This window comes from Trachypithecus francoisi, unplaced genomic scaffold, assembly GCF_009764315.1.
Source record: "Trachypithecus francoisi isolate TF-2019V2 unplaced genomic scaffold, Tfra_2.0 Lachesis_group7, whole genome shotgun sequence".
NCBI lineage: Eukaryota > Metazoa > Chordata > Mammalia > Primates > Cercopithecidae > Trachypithecus > Trachypithecus francoisi.
The window spans coordinates 78,888,515-78,906,294 of NW_022681472.1; the positions used below are offsets into that span (position 1 = coordinate 78,888,515).

At 42.6% G+C, this 17,780-nt stretch overlaps 1 protein-coding gene across 1 annotated transcript in view; it reads left to right on the top strand.

The window, feature by feature from the left end:
• Positions 1 to 17,780, top strand: part of FER1L6 (fer-1 like family member 6) — a 177,417-nt gene that overhangs the window by 11,348 nt on the left and 148,289 nt on the right. The window contains 6 exon segments of the mRNA XM_033202929.1: positions 2,767 to 2,829; positions 5,974 to 6,052; positions 8,280 to 8,436; positions 9,021 to 9,207; positions 10,491 to 10,683; positions 13,416 to 13,762. Of these exon segments, the coding sequence (XP_033058820.1) occupies positions 2,767 to 2,829; positions 5,974 to 6,052; positions 8,280 to 8,436; positions 9,021 to 9,207; positions 10,491 to 10,683; positions 13,416 to 13,762 (1,026 nt within the window).

Here is a 17,780-nt window from a genome sequence, read left to right on the forward strand (position 1 = left end):
AGCAGGTACCAGAATAAAAGGAAATATTGTACCCAAATGGTAGCATTCTATACACACTGTTCTGGACCTTCACAAAACAAAGTATCTTGAAAATAAAACCCTGTGGGGAGGTACAGCTCATCCCCATTTTGCCTTCCTCGCTGAAGAGTTTTTCATTGCCTTGATATACCATAATATACTAAACCAGTCAGTCTCTCATGAATGAATATGAAATGCTTTTAATCTTTTGCTACTACTTATAATAGTATATAACTGGGTCACAAGGTATATGCATTTAAAATGTCCATGTCGCCAATTGCCTTCCAAAGAGGTAACAATTTATACTCAAATGAACAGTGCACAGGACAGGAGCATTTGCTTACCTGTAAGCACTTTGACACAATGAATTATTTCAAAAAATGCAGTACATTCTTAATTCTTGTTATCTTGGACGGACACAGTGGCTCACACCTGTAATCCCAGCACTTTGGGAGGCCGAGGCAGTCGGATCACGAGGTCAGGAGTTCAAGACCAGCCTGATCAACATGGTGAAACCCCGTCTCTACTAAAAATACAAAAATTAGCTGGGCGTGGTGGTACACACTTGTAATGCCATCTACTCAGGAGGCTGAGGCAGGAGAATTGCTTGAACCTGGGATGCAGAGGTTGCAGTGAGCCGAGATTGTGCCACTGAACTCCAGCCTGGGCAACAGAGCAAGACGCTGTCTCAAAAAAAAAAAAAAAAAATCTTAACGGGAGTGGTCATTTGAAAGGAAGGCAGGGAGAGCGTGGGTAATGAAATCAACAGAAAATACCCAAATCCCATTGGAGCTAATGACTCCTTTCCTCTTCATCATTTCTGCCTCTAAGCCTTTGACTGTAAGTGAAATGTCAGTAGATTTTCCCCTTATGTTCCACTCTCTACCCCTAGAAGAGCTTTTGGCATGGATGTAATATGAGATAATATATGAAAATACTTTAAAACTGCAAAGTTCTACAGATTTATTAATTATAATAATTATGCATACAAGTCCTGGATCTAAATGACATTAAACTGGGCCCAAGTTTAACCAGTAGAAAATCATGTAGAAACACAAAAGTGGATCTAAAATCCCTTGTTACAACTCTTGACGTAAATATTCAAGCCAAAAGTTGATCAGATGCTGAAGGAACCCATTAGTTGGAGCTGGGGAATATTTCCCAGCTAGAGGAATATGTGTTGGCCTGAAGGTCTCGGAAGCCTATGTGAGGTAGTTGAGGCTGAAACATATGAAACCCACCAGAAGGTAATAAATATCGCAACTCATTTGTCCATCCAAAGGAACCCACAGCATCTGGTGTATTCAGAGAATGAAGAATGTTGTGTAAGTGAATTTTCCACATAAAATTTGAACACCAGAACTCTGAAAAATTTAAGCATGTATATGAGAAATTTCCTGAAATGTTGTATATATTATCTTGTCTTCTTACACAGAAGACACTGAACAGAATGGAATCTTTGGTTGATCTCTAAGGACCACCATTTTGTGGATCTCTTATAATGTATGATGACATTTTTCGGTTTCTACATTTTGCTTTTTCTGTTTTGCCCTTTGAAAGCAGGCCATCAGCACTTGGTCAGTTCCTCCTTTCCTTCTGTGGCTGTGTCCATCTCTAAGGGGCCATTCCCCCACTCTACAGCTCAAAAAAGAAAATCCAGGAAACAGCTTACCAGTCCTGCCTTCCTGGTCCCCCTCATTTTCCAGAACACACAAACTGGGACAAAACACCACTTCAGTTTTCTGCATCTTTTAATCATACAATCTCGAGTTTGGGAGGATCTTGACTCAAGAGTCAGATGGTGAAGTATCTAGTACTTGATCCCCTTGTGTGATAATGTCAAGAGAAGTAAGATTTGGTCCCAGACCCAAAAATAACTAGCAATAGGAACCTGGGTAGCATCTTTCAAATTCTTTAGTCTTCAGTCTTCTTATCTGTAAAACATGGGGCTGGTCTAGATAATTTCTCCAACTCCAAAATTCAATCATGTTATTAATATTAAAAATCCTCATGTCCATAGTTTTTTTGTATTCTCTCCCTGGTAAATCCTGGTAATTTCACAGGGATGTTTGAAACTGAAAAATCCTGGGAAAGGTAGTCCACTCCAATTTAAAACCATACTGAAATACCATTTTCACTCATAATTATAACCAAAAAATGAGTGGACACTATCAAGGGTTGGTAAGATTATAGAGAGATGGCTATTTTCATATGCTGCCAGTGGGAATATAAAATTCCCATTTGGGAAACAAATTTATATTATCTATTCAAAAGTTACATGCACTTCGCCTATGATCCAACAATTCCATTTCTCATGTTCATTTTAGAGGATTACTCACACATATCCTGTCCAAGAATGTGATTGATGGCATTCGCTTCATTCAAGACCAGCCTGGGCATCATAGTGAGACCCTGTGTCTACAAAAATTTCAAAAAAATAAAAAAATTAGCCAGGTGTGGTGGTATAGGCCTGCAGTCCCAGCTGACGACTGGAGGGAGGCTGAGGCAGGAGGATTACTTGAGCCCTGGGAGGTTGAGGCTGCAGTGAGCCATATTGCACCACTGCACTCCAGCCTAGCTGACAGAACAAAACCCTGTCTCAAAAAAAAAAAAAAAATGACAATCAATGGATGATGTATATTCATGCAGCAGTTAGTTAGAATGACAAAGATCTAAATCCACTCCAAGAACAGGATTCTTAGGTGCAAGCCTGGGGTTGATGGACAGAATGAACTCTTTGTTTTGCAGTACTTTGTCTTCGACTTCATTGGGCCCCAAGTGCATCTTTTTGACAAGATCATCAAAATCTCAGTAAGTATAGCATTGGTGGTGATAGTTGCGGAGAGGTGGGAGAGATTGTGGGCATTGGGGACTCTCTGGGACAACTCAGCATACTTAGAGGGGAATAGATTCAGGAAGGCAAGTGTCAGTTGGCGAGTTTGTAACCAACAGGCAGAACTTGAAATCACCAGCATGGAGGAGTCTGGGAAGAAAAACCACCTCAGGAAGATCTATGCTTCTTGGAAGCAAGTGGTAAGCTACTGTAAAGCTATTACTGACTGAATCGTGTAGCTTACTAGTGTGGGAATGTGAGACACGTGCTTCAAGTGACATCTTAAGGCATTGCCAGTTTTGGTTGTTTTTTTTTTTTTAAATCAAACAAATGTTGGTGTTTCTCTCTTGGGTTGGTATCTACAGTAATGATCATTAATCACATCTCCTCCTCCTCCTAGTTGGGTAATGAATAAAGAAATAGGAACAAGAATCAGGAAAAAGTATCAGTCTCATCAATGGTAATGCTGGATCGGAGGATGTGATTTGGACTAAATGGTGACCATTGGGATTTTCAAAAGTTGCCTCTGAGTGTAGACCTCAGGACCTGCCCTTGGAAAATTGAGTCTGCTGCATAGACTCTTCCTCAGCCCTGCCAGGGGAAGTGCAGAGGCAGAGCTTTCTGCTTTAAGGGCCCAATCCAACTTTGCCCACCACACGGAGGACAGGAATGGGAAGGGGAAGTGCCCATGTTGAAGCCAGACTGATCCAAATGAGAGAGAAGTCAGGCCAAATGGAATTGTTACAGACTTTGTACCATTCAGCAAAGACACAGAGACCAGTGAATGACAGACTGCATCTATCTTACCAGCCTGAGAGATCACCACAGCTTCTCCCAAGGTGGGGAAGGATGGCTGGAGAATAAGTTTCTCTCTTCCAAACAGTTATAAAAGGACGCAATTCCTACTTCGTGTGTCAGTATAATAGTGGAATTATGACATTACCCTTCCCAGGAGACTTGAAGAACATGACTCTTGAAGAATGAGAAATCACCCAGAGCCAAACAATCTTAAGGTTTGAATTTCAGGCATGATGACAAGTGGTGTAGGTGATATTTCAGGACCTGGGACAATGCCCAGGACTCTGTTCCATTGCTCAGGCAACACCTGTTTGTGGAATCAGCTCCATAGGAGGCTTCTAAGGACTGTCTGATGAACAGTTAATCACTAGATTTTTATATTGTGCCATAGACTAGGGTCAGGACTGTTTGTGGGACATGTGGACTTCTAGAGAAGTCCAGAATGGTCAAAGCTACTATTGCCTATCTCTGTTTCTCTAACTTAGAAGAAGAGAAGACTTTAGTGTCCCTAAAAGACTCTTAGAGACAAAAGATTATAAAATAAAATCATCCCTTGAGAGGGAAATGTTTAACATAACTTTTCTGTTAGTCCATGAACTGAAAATCAGTATGCCCAGAATATATACGACACGGGAAAAGTAGTGGGGGAGTGCTCTAAGCAGATGCTACTGGGACAGCCAGCCTGTAACACACCCCTGGTGTTGCCAAAGGCAGTCTTCCCTTCTCAGTGGCCAAGGCATGCAGGGCTCCCAGTACTCTGCATGTGAGACGTCCCCAGAGTCCTGGTGATTTAACACTTGACCACACCAGGATTGCCTGGTACTCAACTACTGGATGGATGACTTTAAGAGGCGTCCTGTGCTATTTAAAGATTTGTTTGGGGCTCTTGCATTTCACCTTGCCACAGGGACTCTCAACCTGAGAACAGAACTTGAAACTGCCTTGTGTTCTTTCTCAGGCCTTTGGGAAAACACGTGAGCAACTGGAGGCATGGTTGGTTTTGGAGTGAGCATTATGTGAACGTCCTTCAGTAGCTCCTCTACTTGAGCCAGGCTGCCTGTGTTTCACCTTCGTTCTCTGACACCTGTGGAAAGTTTAGGTTAGGGAGAGAGAGTGGAAAGAGAAATGAGGAGGGCTGTCATTTCTTGAGGTCAACTAAATTTCTTTTGCTTCAGCAAAAAGGAGCTGTTAGGAGCTGCAAAAGCCAACCGTTCACCTGTCATTCAATTAGTCAATAATTCACTAATTCGCTGAATGTTTATTGAATATCTGTTGTGAACAAGGCCATGTGATGGGTGAATGACAGGAGGAAACTGTCCTTGACTTGAGGAACTTATAGGATTTTATAGTTAGAAGGAAGCTCAGAGGACATCTTATATAACTTCCAACTGGTGCAAGAATCCTTCCTTTCCTTTACTACATGGAGTTCTTGGGGCCTAACTTGACTATTTCCAGTGTTAGAGAGGTCAATACCTCTAGGAAAGCTCATTCCATTGCTGGGAAGTTCTGACAGTTATAAACATTGTTCTTACATTGAGCGGAAATCTCTCATCCTGTTATTTGGGAACCGTAGAGGGGAACTTTCTCTTCTGCATGACAGCATTTACATGATTTAAAGACACTTCAGTTGTCATTGCCCTTTTTCCACACCTGCCAGTTTTCTCTTTTATGGGTGAAAGATTGAACTTTTCTCCTGGTTCTTCAGCAGTTTCTCATATGTTGTGGCTTCTCAATCTGGCACCAGCTCTGAACCTTCCTTTAGAACTTCCTCATCTTGAGAGCATTAGCATGAAAATGGGTGACTGTAATCAAGCCAGGCCCTCTGCTGGCCCTGATCAGATGGAATATTGAGGGTGATCACCTCGTTTGTTCTCACTGTTGTACATGCCCAAAATGATTCAAGGCGATATGTGATGAGTTCTCTGAGAAAGTTGTGAGCAAAGTTGAAGGAGTTTAAGGGAGAAAAGGGACACTTTTGGTTTGGGGGTACTGCATGGCGGAGGTGACATATGTTCTAGGTATTGAAAGATAGGGAAAGTTTCAACAGGAAGAGATGGATATTGAAGGGTGAGCTGTACTCAGGTTCATTTTGGTTAAAGGAAGCTTGCAGGCACTGAGAGTTGTCAGGCGTTCTTCTATGGAAGATCAGCTAAAATCCTGCTAAGAGCAAGAGGTGAGGGTGAGAGGTTTCTGGAGGTCCTTTACAGCCTTGTGGTTTGATGGCCAAAGTCCACTGTGCTCCAGACAGGATCAAAGCTAGACAAGGGTCAAGCCTCTTACCCTCAAGGTAAATCTACCATACTCCCTACTCCATCTCTCCTCAGGTCTTTCACCACAAGCTGATAGGAAGTGTACTGATTGGCTCTTTCAAAGTAGACCTGGGGACCGTGTACAACCAACCTGGTAAGAAAGCATCACCTCCCCATCTCTTTCTTACTTGTCTTTGTTTTACAGCACCTGGAGATCATCCCATTCATTCACTCACCTGTGTGACCATTCCTTCAATAACACTGAGCACCAGTTATACAAAGTTGAATGAGACATGTCTCTTGCCCTCAAATGTTTTAGTCTAATGATAAAATTATTTTATATGTCTACTTCTGGGGAGTTTTTTTTTTTCACACAAATTCTGTGCAATTGAGATATGGACAGGAGAATATGGAATATAGGAGCTAAGAATGCAGACTCTGGAGTCAGATTGCCTGGGTTCAAATCCCACTCTATTTCCTAGCTGTGCAACCTTGGGCAAATGACTTAACTTCTCTGGACCTCAGTGTCCTCATCTGTAGAAATGAGGATAGCTTCCTTCCTTCCTAGGTTTGTTGGAGGATTGAGTAAGTTAATATACACAAAATGCTTAATAAAGAGTCTCACACATAATAATGACTACAGCATTTTGTATCCTTATACAAAGGATTTGCTGTAATTGTTATTATCCCTGATTTGTAGGAAGGAGAAACTCAGAGAAGCAACGTAATTTGTTCAAGGTCAAGAGCAAATAAGTAACAGAGCCAGCACAGATCTTTTTATGAAAGGCCCCCTATCTTCAACAGGGATTCCAACTCCCGTGACTGCGGCGGCCAGACGGGGAGCATAGCTGCGTGCAACAGCCTGAATGTGAGGCATAAAGGAACAATGGAGTCTGGGAAAGGAGACAGGAGGGCTTGTGCTGCATAGTGGCTATGCAGTGGCTACTCAGCGCCTTTGGTATTTACTGTCATGTACAAATGTGATGCCAGTGGCCGGGTGCAGTGGCTCACACCTGTAATCCCAGCACTTTGGGAGGTCGAGGCGGGTGGATCACTTGAGGTCAGGAGTTTGAGACCAGCCTGGCCAATATGGTGAAACCCCATCTCCACTAAAGATACAAAAATTAGCTGGGCATGGTGGTGCACACCTGTAGTCCCAGCTACTTGGAAGGCTGAGGCAGGAGAATGGCTTGAACAAGGGAGGCAGAGGTTGCAGTGAGCCAAGATCATGCCATTGCTCTCCAGCCTCGGCATTGCAGCGAGACTGTGTCTCAAAAAAAAAAAAAAAAAAAAAAAAAGAAAGAAAGAAAGAAAGAAAGAAATGGGAAGCCAGTATGGCCAGAACTTACCATTTTTATTTTATTTTATTTTATTTTATTTTTTATTATACTTTAAGTTCTAGGGTACATGTGCATAACGTGCAGGTTTGTTACATATGTATACTTATGCCATGTTGGTGTGCTGCACCCATCAACTCGTCAGCACCCATCAATTCATCATTTATATCATGTATAACTCCCCAGTGCAATCCCTCCCTCCTCCCCCCTCCCCATGATAGGCCCCAGTGTGTGATGTTCCCTTTCCCGAGTCCAAGTGATCTCATTGTTCAGTTCCCACCTATGAGTGAGAACATGCGGTGTTTGGTTTTCTCTTCCTGTGATAGTTTGCTAAGAATGATGGTTTCCAGCTGCATCCATGTCCCTACAAAGGATGCAAACTCATCTTTTTTATGGCTGCATAGTATTCCATGGTGTATATGTGCCACATTTTCTTAATCCAGTCTGTCACAGATGGACATTTGGGTTGATTCCAAGTCTTTGCTATTGTGAATAGTGCCGCAATAAACATACGTGTGCATGTGTCTTTGTAGTAGAATAATTTATAATCCTTTGGGTATATACCCAGTAGTGGGATGGCTGGGTCATATGGTACATCTAAGAACTTACCATTTTTAAAGAAAACCCAGAAGTCTAGATTATGTAAGCCATCTTGGAAGTTTTGACTCACAGTGAGGCCAAACAAAAAGACCTAGGAGCCACATTTATGTCCTGTGGGTAAATAATATGTATGTGACTTCTACACTTCATTAATGTCCCCCATCCCATCAAAGATGGAACCTTGTCTCAGTGATTTCCACTAGGTCAATGGCTTCCCAAGAATCTATGGTAAATTGGGGGAAAAGATGGAGAACTGGTGGGAAGCAAAGGGAGAGGAGGGAAAGGAAGAGGGAAGCAGCATGAGGTTTGGAAATAACTGAGATGATTTACCACCCAGAGCAACAGAAGGAGGAGAGCCTGGGGGTCCTTGGCACATGCGAGAGAAAGGGGTGGGGCTGCTGGGCCCACCTGTGAAGGATATGAGCTGTCAGGGTGCTTTCACAGGTCATCAGTTCTGCGACAAGTGGGCCTTGCTCACAGACCCTGGTGACATCAGGACTGGCACCAAGGGATACGTGAAATGTGACATCAGCGTGATGGGGAAAGGCGACGTCTTGAAGACCAGCCCTAAAACTTCTGACACCGAGGAGCAAATAGAAAAGTAAGACAGGTCCATCCAGGGCTGTGCGTAGAAATGATATGTCCAGTTTTAATCTCTTTCCCCTCCCTCACCCCTTTTCTTATGGGTACATGAGAATCGTGCTTGTCCTCAGCTTGGCCACCTGGGATTCTGCCCAGACACCTGGGCACCAAGATGTGTCTTATTAAGGTATGACTCTCCTTGGGGAGGTCAGGTTCTAGGACAGGAACTGTCTGTCTGCCTATAATAACCCATAATAGATAAGCTATTCCTAAGCTTATCCAATTTTTCTGAATGTAACTGAATGTTCTTTGAAGGAATTATAATTTCAATCCCTGGTTTGTGATGTGGGAAGACTTAAATGCACCTCTTTTCAGGTTCAGAGTGGGAGACAGTGTTTATCCTATCATCCTAGGACCTGAAGGAGTTTGCATTTGCTCTATTCATTCCGTTCTCTGTCATTTACACTAGAAAGAAAATGTCAGCAATGAATCTTAACTCTTTTCAGATTTTTCTTATATTGGGATCTATCTTTCTGCCTCCAAATTGCTGCTGTCTTTTCTCTCTGTTTCTTCAATTGACATTTGTTTTTGTCTCCCTCTAAGGAACCTTTTGATCCCCAATGGGTTTCCATCAGAGAGACCCTGGGCCAGATTCTATGTGAGACTCTACAAAGCAGAAGGGTTGCCCAAAATGAATTCAAGCATCATGGCGAACGTCACCAAGGCATTTGTGGGTGACAGTAAGGACCTGGTGGATCCCTTTGTGGAGGTTTCCTTTGCTGGGCAGATGGTGAGGAACCATTGTCACTAATACTGCCTGGCCTGGGCCAGGGCCCTGCTCTCTGTCCAAGTTATGTTTAATCAAATCAAATTAAATAAAAATTAGGAAGTGCCTTGAAAGCAAAAACTTGTCACTAAAAGGCAATGGGGCCAGGCGCAGTGGCTCACACCTGTAATCCCAGCACTTTGGGAGGCTGAGGCAGGTGAATCACTTGAGGCTGGGAGCCCAAGACCAACATGGTGAAATCCTGTCTCAACTAAAAACACAGAAAAAATTATCTGGGCGTGGTGGTGCATGCCTGTAATCCCAGCTACTGGGTGGCTAAGGCATAAAAATTGCTTGAACTTGAGAGGCGGAGGTTGCAGTAGGCAGACATTGTACCACTGCACTCCAGCCTGGGCGACAGAGCAAGTCTTTATCTTTTTAAAAAAAAAAAAAAAAAAAAAAAAAAAAAGAGGAAACGGGATGTGGCAGGGAAATATAGGGGGTCGTTACCCACTCACTCTTCACTGGAGAAAATGGAAAGGAGCGGTTTAGGAACCAGACAGACAGGCATCCTTCCTCACTCCCGGCTACTTCTCTGAGCTATTCAGTCCCCAGGTCCTGTAGAATTTCCACCCACCTCCTGACCTGTTCCACAATCTCCCCAGGTAGTCCTTGTCCCATGTAAGCCTGGACATCGCGTTTCCCTGCTCAGAAGCCATTGGAAGTGTCAGGGTCTGGGTACGTGGTCAGAGATTAACTATGGTTGGCTGGATTTTGAAACTTCAACTGACACACACGTTGTCTCTGCCATTAAAATACAGACCTACCCTGATTGTCTCCCCTTGGCAGGGGTGACTGCTGAAATATTTTTGACTTGGGCTGAACTTGGAGATCATATAAGACATTACCTCCATTTTATGACAAGAAACTGAGGTCCAGACTGAAAAAGTGATTCACACAAGGTCATACTTCTACAAAATATGAGCTCATGGTCTAACTACATGCACTGCATTCCTGGAGATGCACAGAACTCCCATTTGTAATACGGATGTTAGTTTCACCCCAACCCCAATATGCTGATCCAAACCCCCGAGGGCTGTGACTTGCCTTTGTCCCAGACACCTGGCATGGTATCCAGCACACAGTAAGTCATCAGTCATGTTCGCTGAGTGTAACTGATTTTCGTGGGTGTCACAAGCAGGTTCATTATCTTTGAAAACTTACTTTGTATTTCCAACTGGCTTGAAGAGTTCTCTGTAGTCAGTCACTCCCTTCCATGACTCATGTCCTCCTGGCTGTGTTTTTAGGGGCGAACCACAGTGCAAAAGAATTGTGCTGATCCTGTGTGGCATGAACAGGTGATCTTCAAGGAAATGTTCCCTCCCTTGTGTCGGAGGGTGAAAATCCAGGTGTGGGATGAAGGCAGCATGAATGACGTAGCACTGGCAACCCATTTCATTGACCTGAAGAAAATCTCCAATGAACAGGATGGAGACAAAGGTAAAGTCCCACCCATCTGACTTGAAAATGTCTCAAAATACTTGCTTTAGAGCCCTCATCTTTAAAAGGGGTGGGCTAGAGCAGTGGTCCCCAGCCTTTTTGGCACCAGGGACCAGTTTTATGGAAGACTAATTTTCCATGGTTGGGTAGGGGGATGGTTTTAGTATGAAATTGTTCCACTTTAGATCATCAGGCATTAGGAGCCTCCTCATAAGGAGCATGCAACCTAGGTCCCTCGTATGTGCAGTTCACAGTATGCTTTGTACTCCTATGAGAATCTATTGCCACCGCTAATCTGACAGGTGGAGCTCAGGTGTTAATACTCACTTGCCTGCTGGTCATCTCTTGTGGTCCAGTTCCTAACAGGATGGATACTGGCCCGTGGCTCTGTAGGGTTAGGGGCCCCTGGGTTAGAGCACCTTCCATGTATTAGGCACTTTCCATGCTACTGTAGGGTCTGTGGTTTGAGTTGGTTCAGGGCAATGGATGAAACCAGGCTCTGGGAGCCAGGAGGTTTGCTCCTGGTCCCAGGTCTTCCACAAACACTGCTATGTGTCCTTGAGGAAGTCAGTCTTCCCATAATTGAAAAATGAGACGTTTAGAGTAAATCAGAGATTAGTAAACTAAGGTCTATGGGCCAAATATGGCCTACTACATATATTAGTATGGCCCACAAAATAAATGGTACCAACAAAAATTGTGTGTTCAACCCAGTGATGGGAACATGAGAGCGCAGGAATAGCAGCGAGGTATGCTGACACGGTGAGCCAGTGCGGGAGCTGAGAGCCCCAGCTAATCCACTGAACCAGCCAGGAGGAGGTCAGGTAGAAGAATTTCCGCTCAGTATATGGCTCTTTATTTGCAAAACCCAAATTAGCAGATAATTCTCTAAAAAGCCCAACAAACCCTCCCTTCTTTAAATTCCCCGGCAATCTTTCTGTGCTACGAATTTATACTAATTGACTTTTTTTTTTTGCATACATACATGCACATGCATGTATATCTACATACATACAATCACACATACATATATGTACAAATATATACACTTATAAATATATCACCTATCATCTGTATATGAAGTTAATGTAATTAATTTTTTCCTTGATTAGACTAAAGGTGTGTCAAGAGCAGAGAACAAGATTTACACATTTTTGTGTCCCTAACAGATACCATAGAGAGGCCTCAGTAAATAAATACCTTTGTCTAAATCTTTACATTGTGGAAACATTGCTGTATGCAGAAAGCATACTTGGCTCATCTATACAATTTCTCAGCTAGATGTAAACATGTTTTATTTACAACCTTTTAGGAACATCTTGATGGCATTCAGGAAGATAAACGTCAGTGGTTTAAAATATAGATATCAGGATCATAAAATCTTTCTATCCTTTTTAATACAATATTCTTATATTTAAGTCGACTCAAGGGAGGGCTGGAATCCAGTTTATGGGAATAGGGGATGGGAAATGTGCAGGCATAAAACTATTCATAATAGTAACATACATGGAAACATCTCATTATCAACACTGGGGGACTGTTAAGCAGATCATGATGTATTTGCTTTTTCATAAGAATAGCCTATATTCTTAGCACTTCCGAAGGGCCTGTGTGAAACACTCAATTGATGGTTTCTGTTAATTTTGATAGATAAGACAGGTACTATTAGCATCCCCTTTTAGAGGTGAGGAAACTGCAACACGGGAAAGTTTAAAAACTGCCCAAGGTCACACAGTTTAAATGTGACAAAGCTGAGATTTGAACTCAGGCTTCAGAGCCACCAGGCTGAACTGCCTGTCATCGAGATGTTGCCATAGAGATGTTCCCATAGACACTGTATTTTCTCAGATACTATGTATTAAGAAGGGAAAATATCAGCAGTAAGTTCAAATCATCAGGTCTTTTTAATTCTACGTTCAGAACGTATCTTGAAACATTTACCTATCTCAGTCTCCACTACCTTCACCCTAGTTCAAGACACTGATCTTCAGTTTTGATGATGAAGTGGTCCTCGAACCAGTTAGCCCACATGCAACCCTTCATGGAACAGTCAGAGTGATCTTAAGATATATGTTTATGTCACATCTTTGCTTAAATTCCTTTGAAACATTTCTGTAGTTATTAGGATAAAGGACAAAACTTTTATCAAGGCCCCAAGACCCACCTACCTCTCCAAACTCTCCCAGAGTTCATCTCTAGCTCCAAACTCTTTCTAACTGGCACATGCTACTCCCTCTAGCCAGAATACACATGCTCTCTGTTCTCTGCCTGCCTAACTCCCCTCTATGTTACATCAGCCTGTTACTTTTTCTTGCAACACAACGTGTGTTTCCTCCATAGTGTTTGCACTGTAAATATTTATTTGTTTAATGTTTACACCTGCTTTGTTCTCCAGCAGGCTCTGTTTAGTATCTAGCATGGTACCTGGCACTAAACATAGAGCCTACTGGAGAACATGGGGGAATCAGTAAACATTTGATAAATAAGTGAACAGAACAGAATGCAGATTGGCATTTATGGTATTAGTACAACTGTGAACAAGTGTAAACATGAATGCAAAAAGGACTAGAAGGAAATACAGCAAGATGGCAATCATAGTTGTCTTTTGGTGATGGGATATCCTGTCAATATTTTCTTTTTCTTTCTTGGATATTCTACATTTTGAAATGAATGTATGCAGCTTTTATAAAGCAAAAGCATAATGAGATAACTAAAACCTGGGGTCTCTCTAGGCTTTCTGCCCACCTTTGGGCCTGCCTGGATTAACCTGTATGGCTCACCCAGGAACCACAGTCTGATGGATGACTACCAGGAAATGAACGAAGGCTTTGGGGAAGGCGTGTCATTCAGGGGCAGAATCTTGGTAGAAATTGCTGTGGAGATCCTCTCAGGAGGGGCACAGGAATCTAAATTTTCCAAGGCCCTGAAGGAGCTCAAGTTACCTTCCAAGGACAAAGACTCCAAATCTTCCAAAGGTAAAGACAAGGCTGACAAAATTGATGACGGAAAATCCCAACAGGCTTCAAACAAAACTAACTCAACCGAGGTGGAGGTGGAACCATTTGATGTCCCTCCAGAGGTAGGTCTGGGCACTGCTTTATGGTAATTTACCTGTGAGGTGAACCAGAGCAGTGACTGCCCCTGCCACAGGTTCCTGAAGGTGTTGTCAGAATATGTCTTATTCCCCCTGAAAAATTTGTGTTGGTCCAGCACTGTGTTCTGAGGCTGATCCGCTGCCCCCTCTTGTACACTTCACAGCCATCTGCCTATGATAAATTCCTTTGAATCCCCCACTCCCCCAAATACAATTCCCATGGAAACCCAAGTAAAGAGAAGTAAAAGTGCTCCGGAGGAGTTGGTGGGAGTGGGTGGTACGGGATTGATTAAACTCTATCTGTGGCCTAATTTTGTTCAGTTGTGTTAGCTTAGAGTAAGCTCCGGATGGGAGATAATTTTGGATGAGGAATGAAGAGGAGGAAGAGTAGGTGACAAGCTGGGATATAAGAAATTGAGAAACCTATTCCCCTACCCCAAACCTGTGGGGGAAATCACAACTTTAGGGAATGCTTATTATTCACCATGAAGCATGTTAGCACTTTCCCAGCCCAGTTCTGTCTTATGGGAAAGAGATCTGAGACTCTAAGAGGAATACAAATGGTGAATATTCTCTCTACTGTTTAGTTTATCAATGGTAACTTGCAGTTAAGCAAATGAAAGAGCTTCATGTTTTGTCAGTAGCGGTGGTAGGTAGATTCCAGCTCCCAGCTTGGCTAATTCTGCCTCTGGAAGTGTGCTTCTTGGTCGACTAGGCAATAATTTTGGGTGGGGAAGGGAGGTGATGCCTGAAATCCCAGAGCTGTTCATTTCTAGGAGAGACTGGAGAGTCCAAAGGAGTATAGCAGCAGGTCACCTTAGCCTTGGAAGAGGCATTTGTTTTTATTGCTGGGATCTAATAAATTTTTCTTTATTATACTTTAAGTTCTAGGGTACATGTGTGCAACGTGCACGTTTGTTACATATGTATACATGTGCCATGTTGGTGTGCTACACCCATTAACTTGTCATTTACATTAGGTATATCTCCTAATGCTACCCCTCCCTGCTTCCCCAATCCCACAACAGGCCCCGGAGTATGATGTTCCCCTTCCTGTGTCCAAGTGTTCTCATTGTTCAATTCCAACTATGCGTGAGAACATGCGGTGTTTGGTTTTTTGTCCTTGCGATAGTTTGCTGAGAATGATGGTTTCCAGCTTCATCCATGTCCCTACAAAGGACATGAACTCATTCTTTTTTATGGGTGCATAGTATTCCATGGTGTATATGTGCCACATTTTCTTAATCCAGTCTATCATTGTTGGACACTTGGGTTGGTTCCAAGTCTTGGCTATTGTGCACACGTATGTTTATTGTGGCACTAATACATTTTAAGAAACCATGTAGGTGAGCGGTTGGAGCACAGGGCTAGAAATCTTGGGGTGGGTTGTAGTTATGTCTCTGATACCTACACCTCTCTATGTTTTAGTTTACCCATCAATAAAATGAGATAGTTAATAGTTACCCTGCCATAGGCCTCTTCGGGGGTTAAATGAGGAAATGCATGTAAAATGGTTCACAGAGTTCTTAGCACATACATAGGAAGCAGGCAATGCATTTGTTGTTGTTGTCGTCAGTGTCGCTATGGTTTTCTCCCACCACCAGGGAGCAGCTATTCAGAGCTTTCCAATCTGTTTGTGACTTTGGAAATTTAGTGGACCTCCCCAGTTCTCTCCTCTGAGCTCAAATACTGTATTGGAAAATATTGTCTGAAAACGTGTGTGCCAGTTTCTTATGGTTAGAACTTACATTATCTATATGGGATTGTGTTTCGGGGTGTTTCTTGAGAATACATGCCAACTTTGGAGACTTAACTTTGAACTTCACCAGAAGTTGTGGGTGGCTTAGTAGCTACCTAAGCTGATATCTCCATCTATCCCTGTAGTCGTTTTTCCTGCTGTGGGTTGGAGCTGTCTATTCTTTTCTAGACAAGGATTGCCAAGTAGAAAGAGGCTAGGAAAATATTTTCTTAATCCAAGTAGAAATATCTTTAAGATATTTTGCTGAAGACACTTGAAGTAGATTCTATCAGAAAGAAAGGGAAGTTGTGAACTTATTTGGGGTAGAAAGTACATTTCTCTACAGGCTGTGGGGGTGTATCTTGGCTATTGTGCAATAGGTAATAGGAGAGAGGTAAAATTCAGACACTGTTTAAACCCTTATTTCCCCTCCCTCCTCTCTTCATCTTGACTTCTTGTTTGTGGCCAGTATCTTGTTGGGTTTATTAGTTATCTATGGCTACATGACAACATATCTCAAAACTTGGCAGCTTAAAACAACAAACATTTATTTTCTCTGTAGATGAGGAATTTGGCAATAGCGTAGCTCTGTGGTTCTGCCTCCGAATCTCATGAAGTTTCCATCAAGGCGTTGGCAGGGGCTGTCGTGATCTGAAGGTTTGACTGTGGCTGGAAAACCCACTTTAAAGATGGCTCCCTCACATGGCAGGAAACTGTGATTCTTTGTTGGCTCTTGGCAGGAGGCCTCATCCTCATTCTGTGGCTCCTCCTACAGACTGTTTGAGGATCCTGTGACATGGCAGCTGGCCTTCCCCAGAGCAGGTGATCCAAGAGGGAGCAAGGCTGAAACTGTCTTTCATGACCTGGCCACAGAAGTCACACATTGACATATCTGCTATGTTCTGTTTGTTAGAAATAAATCATTTAGTCCAGCCCATTCTCAAAGGGAGGAGAATTAGGCTTCACTTTTTGAAGGGAAGATTAGCAAAGCATTTGTGGATATATTTTAAAGCCACCACACTGGGCTTCAACCTTCCTCACACCTGAACAGCTCATGGCTCACCCTCATCAACATGATGATGCCCTTTCCTGCGGCATCCTCTTTTTCAACTGGTTCTCAAGCTCCAATCTCCCCAGCTGCAGCTGTACCTTCATTACCCATCTGGACAGCTGAGAGATCCCATGATGCTGACTTTGTCAACTCACCCTCATTACCCGTCAAAGCTTATCTCCCCTGTGCCAAATTTTCACAGATCGTAGCCAATCTAAAAATGAGTTCATTTTTAAAATTCTGTGAACACACTGACTAGCTTCTTACTTAAATGTCATCCTCGATATTGGTAAGAATAAAAATAGAGCCTAACTCCATGGAGTTTATGATATAGAAGGAGAGGTATAAAATACAAATGTAACAGGAAGTAGAAAGTGGTAAGAGCTTTAAGGAGGTACAGATAAAGTGCTCTTGTTTCCTGGAGTGAGTGAAGTATAATTATTAAAACGTCAAGCCCCCAAGTAAGATAGCTGGATGTAAATTGTGACAGTATGGTGCAGTGGTTACTGCTTGGCCCCTGAAGAAACATTACCTGCATTTGAATCTGAGTAAGTGACTTAACCTCCTTATGCTTGTTTCCAAGAATAACCTCTTGCTTCTCAGCCTCTTATTAAGGATTTGATAAATGAATAGATGCAAAAATGCTCAGAACAGAGCCTCATACATAGTGCTCAATAAATTTTAGATATGCTTAATAATTTTGGGTGCAGATTTAATATCTCACTAGACTGCAGTGCCATCGTCTGTGAGTGAGTAAAGTACAAATGCCTCTTTCCTGGTGTAGTTGTGAAATCGCAGGATATAATGTGGGAAAAATTCTTAATACCATATCTCACACATAGTAAGAGGTCGGTAAACATTACCTATCATCATTTTACCAGCTTGAGGAGCTGAGATGTGCTTCCAGAATGGAAAGACATTTGAGTTAAACCTTGTAGGATGAGTGGAATTAAGACATCAATTCTACCCTGCTGAAATACTTATTTTGACTGCCATTTATGGTGATAAGTATAGGCTTTTTACTAGGTGCTTGACATGAATGATATCATTTCTGCCCCCTCTCCTCCCTGAAAGCCCAATGATGGTGGTTATTTCACAGGTGAGGAACATGACACCCAGAGAATAGACATGATTTGCTTAAAGTCAATCAGCCTGGGAGTGGAAGGGTTGAGATTTGAAGAAGGATTTGTTTGTCTGGCTCTGGATCCTGAAAT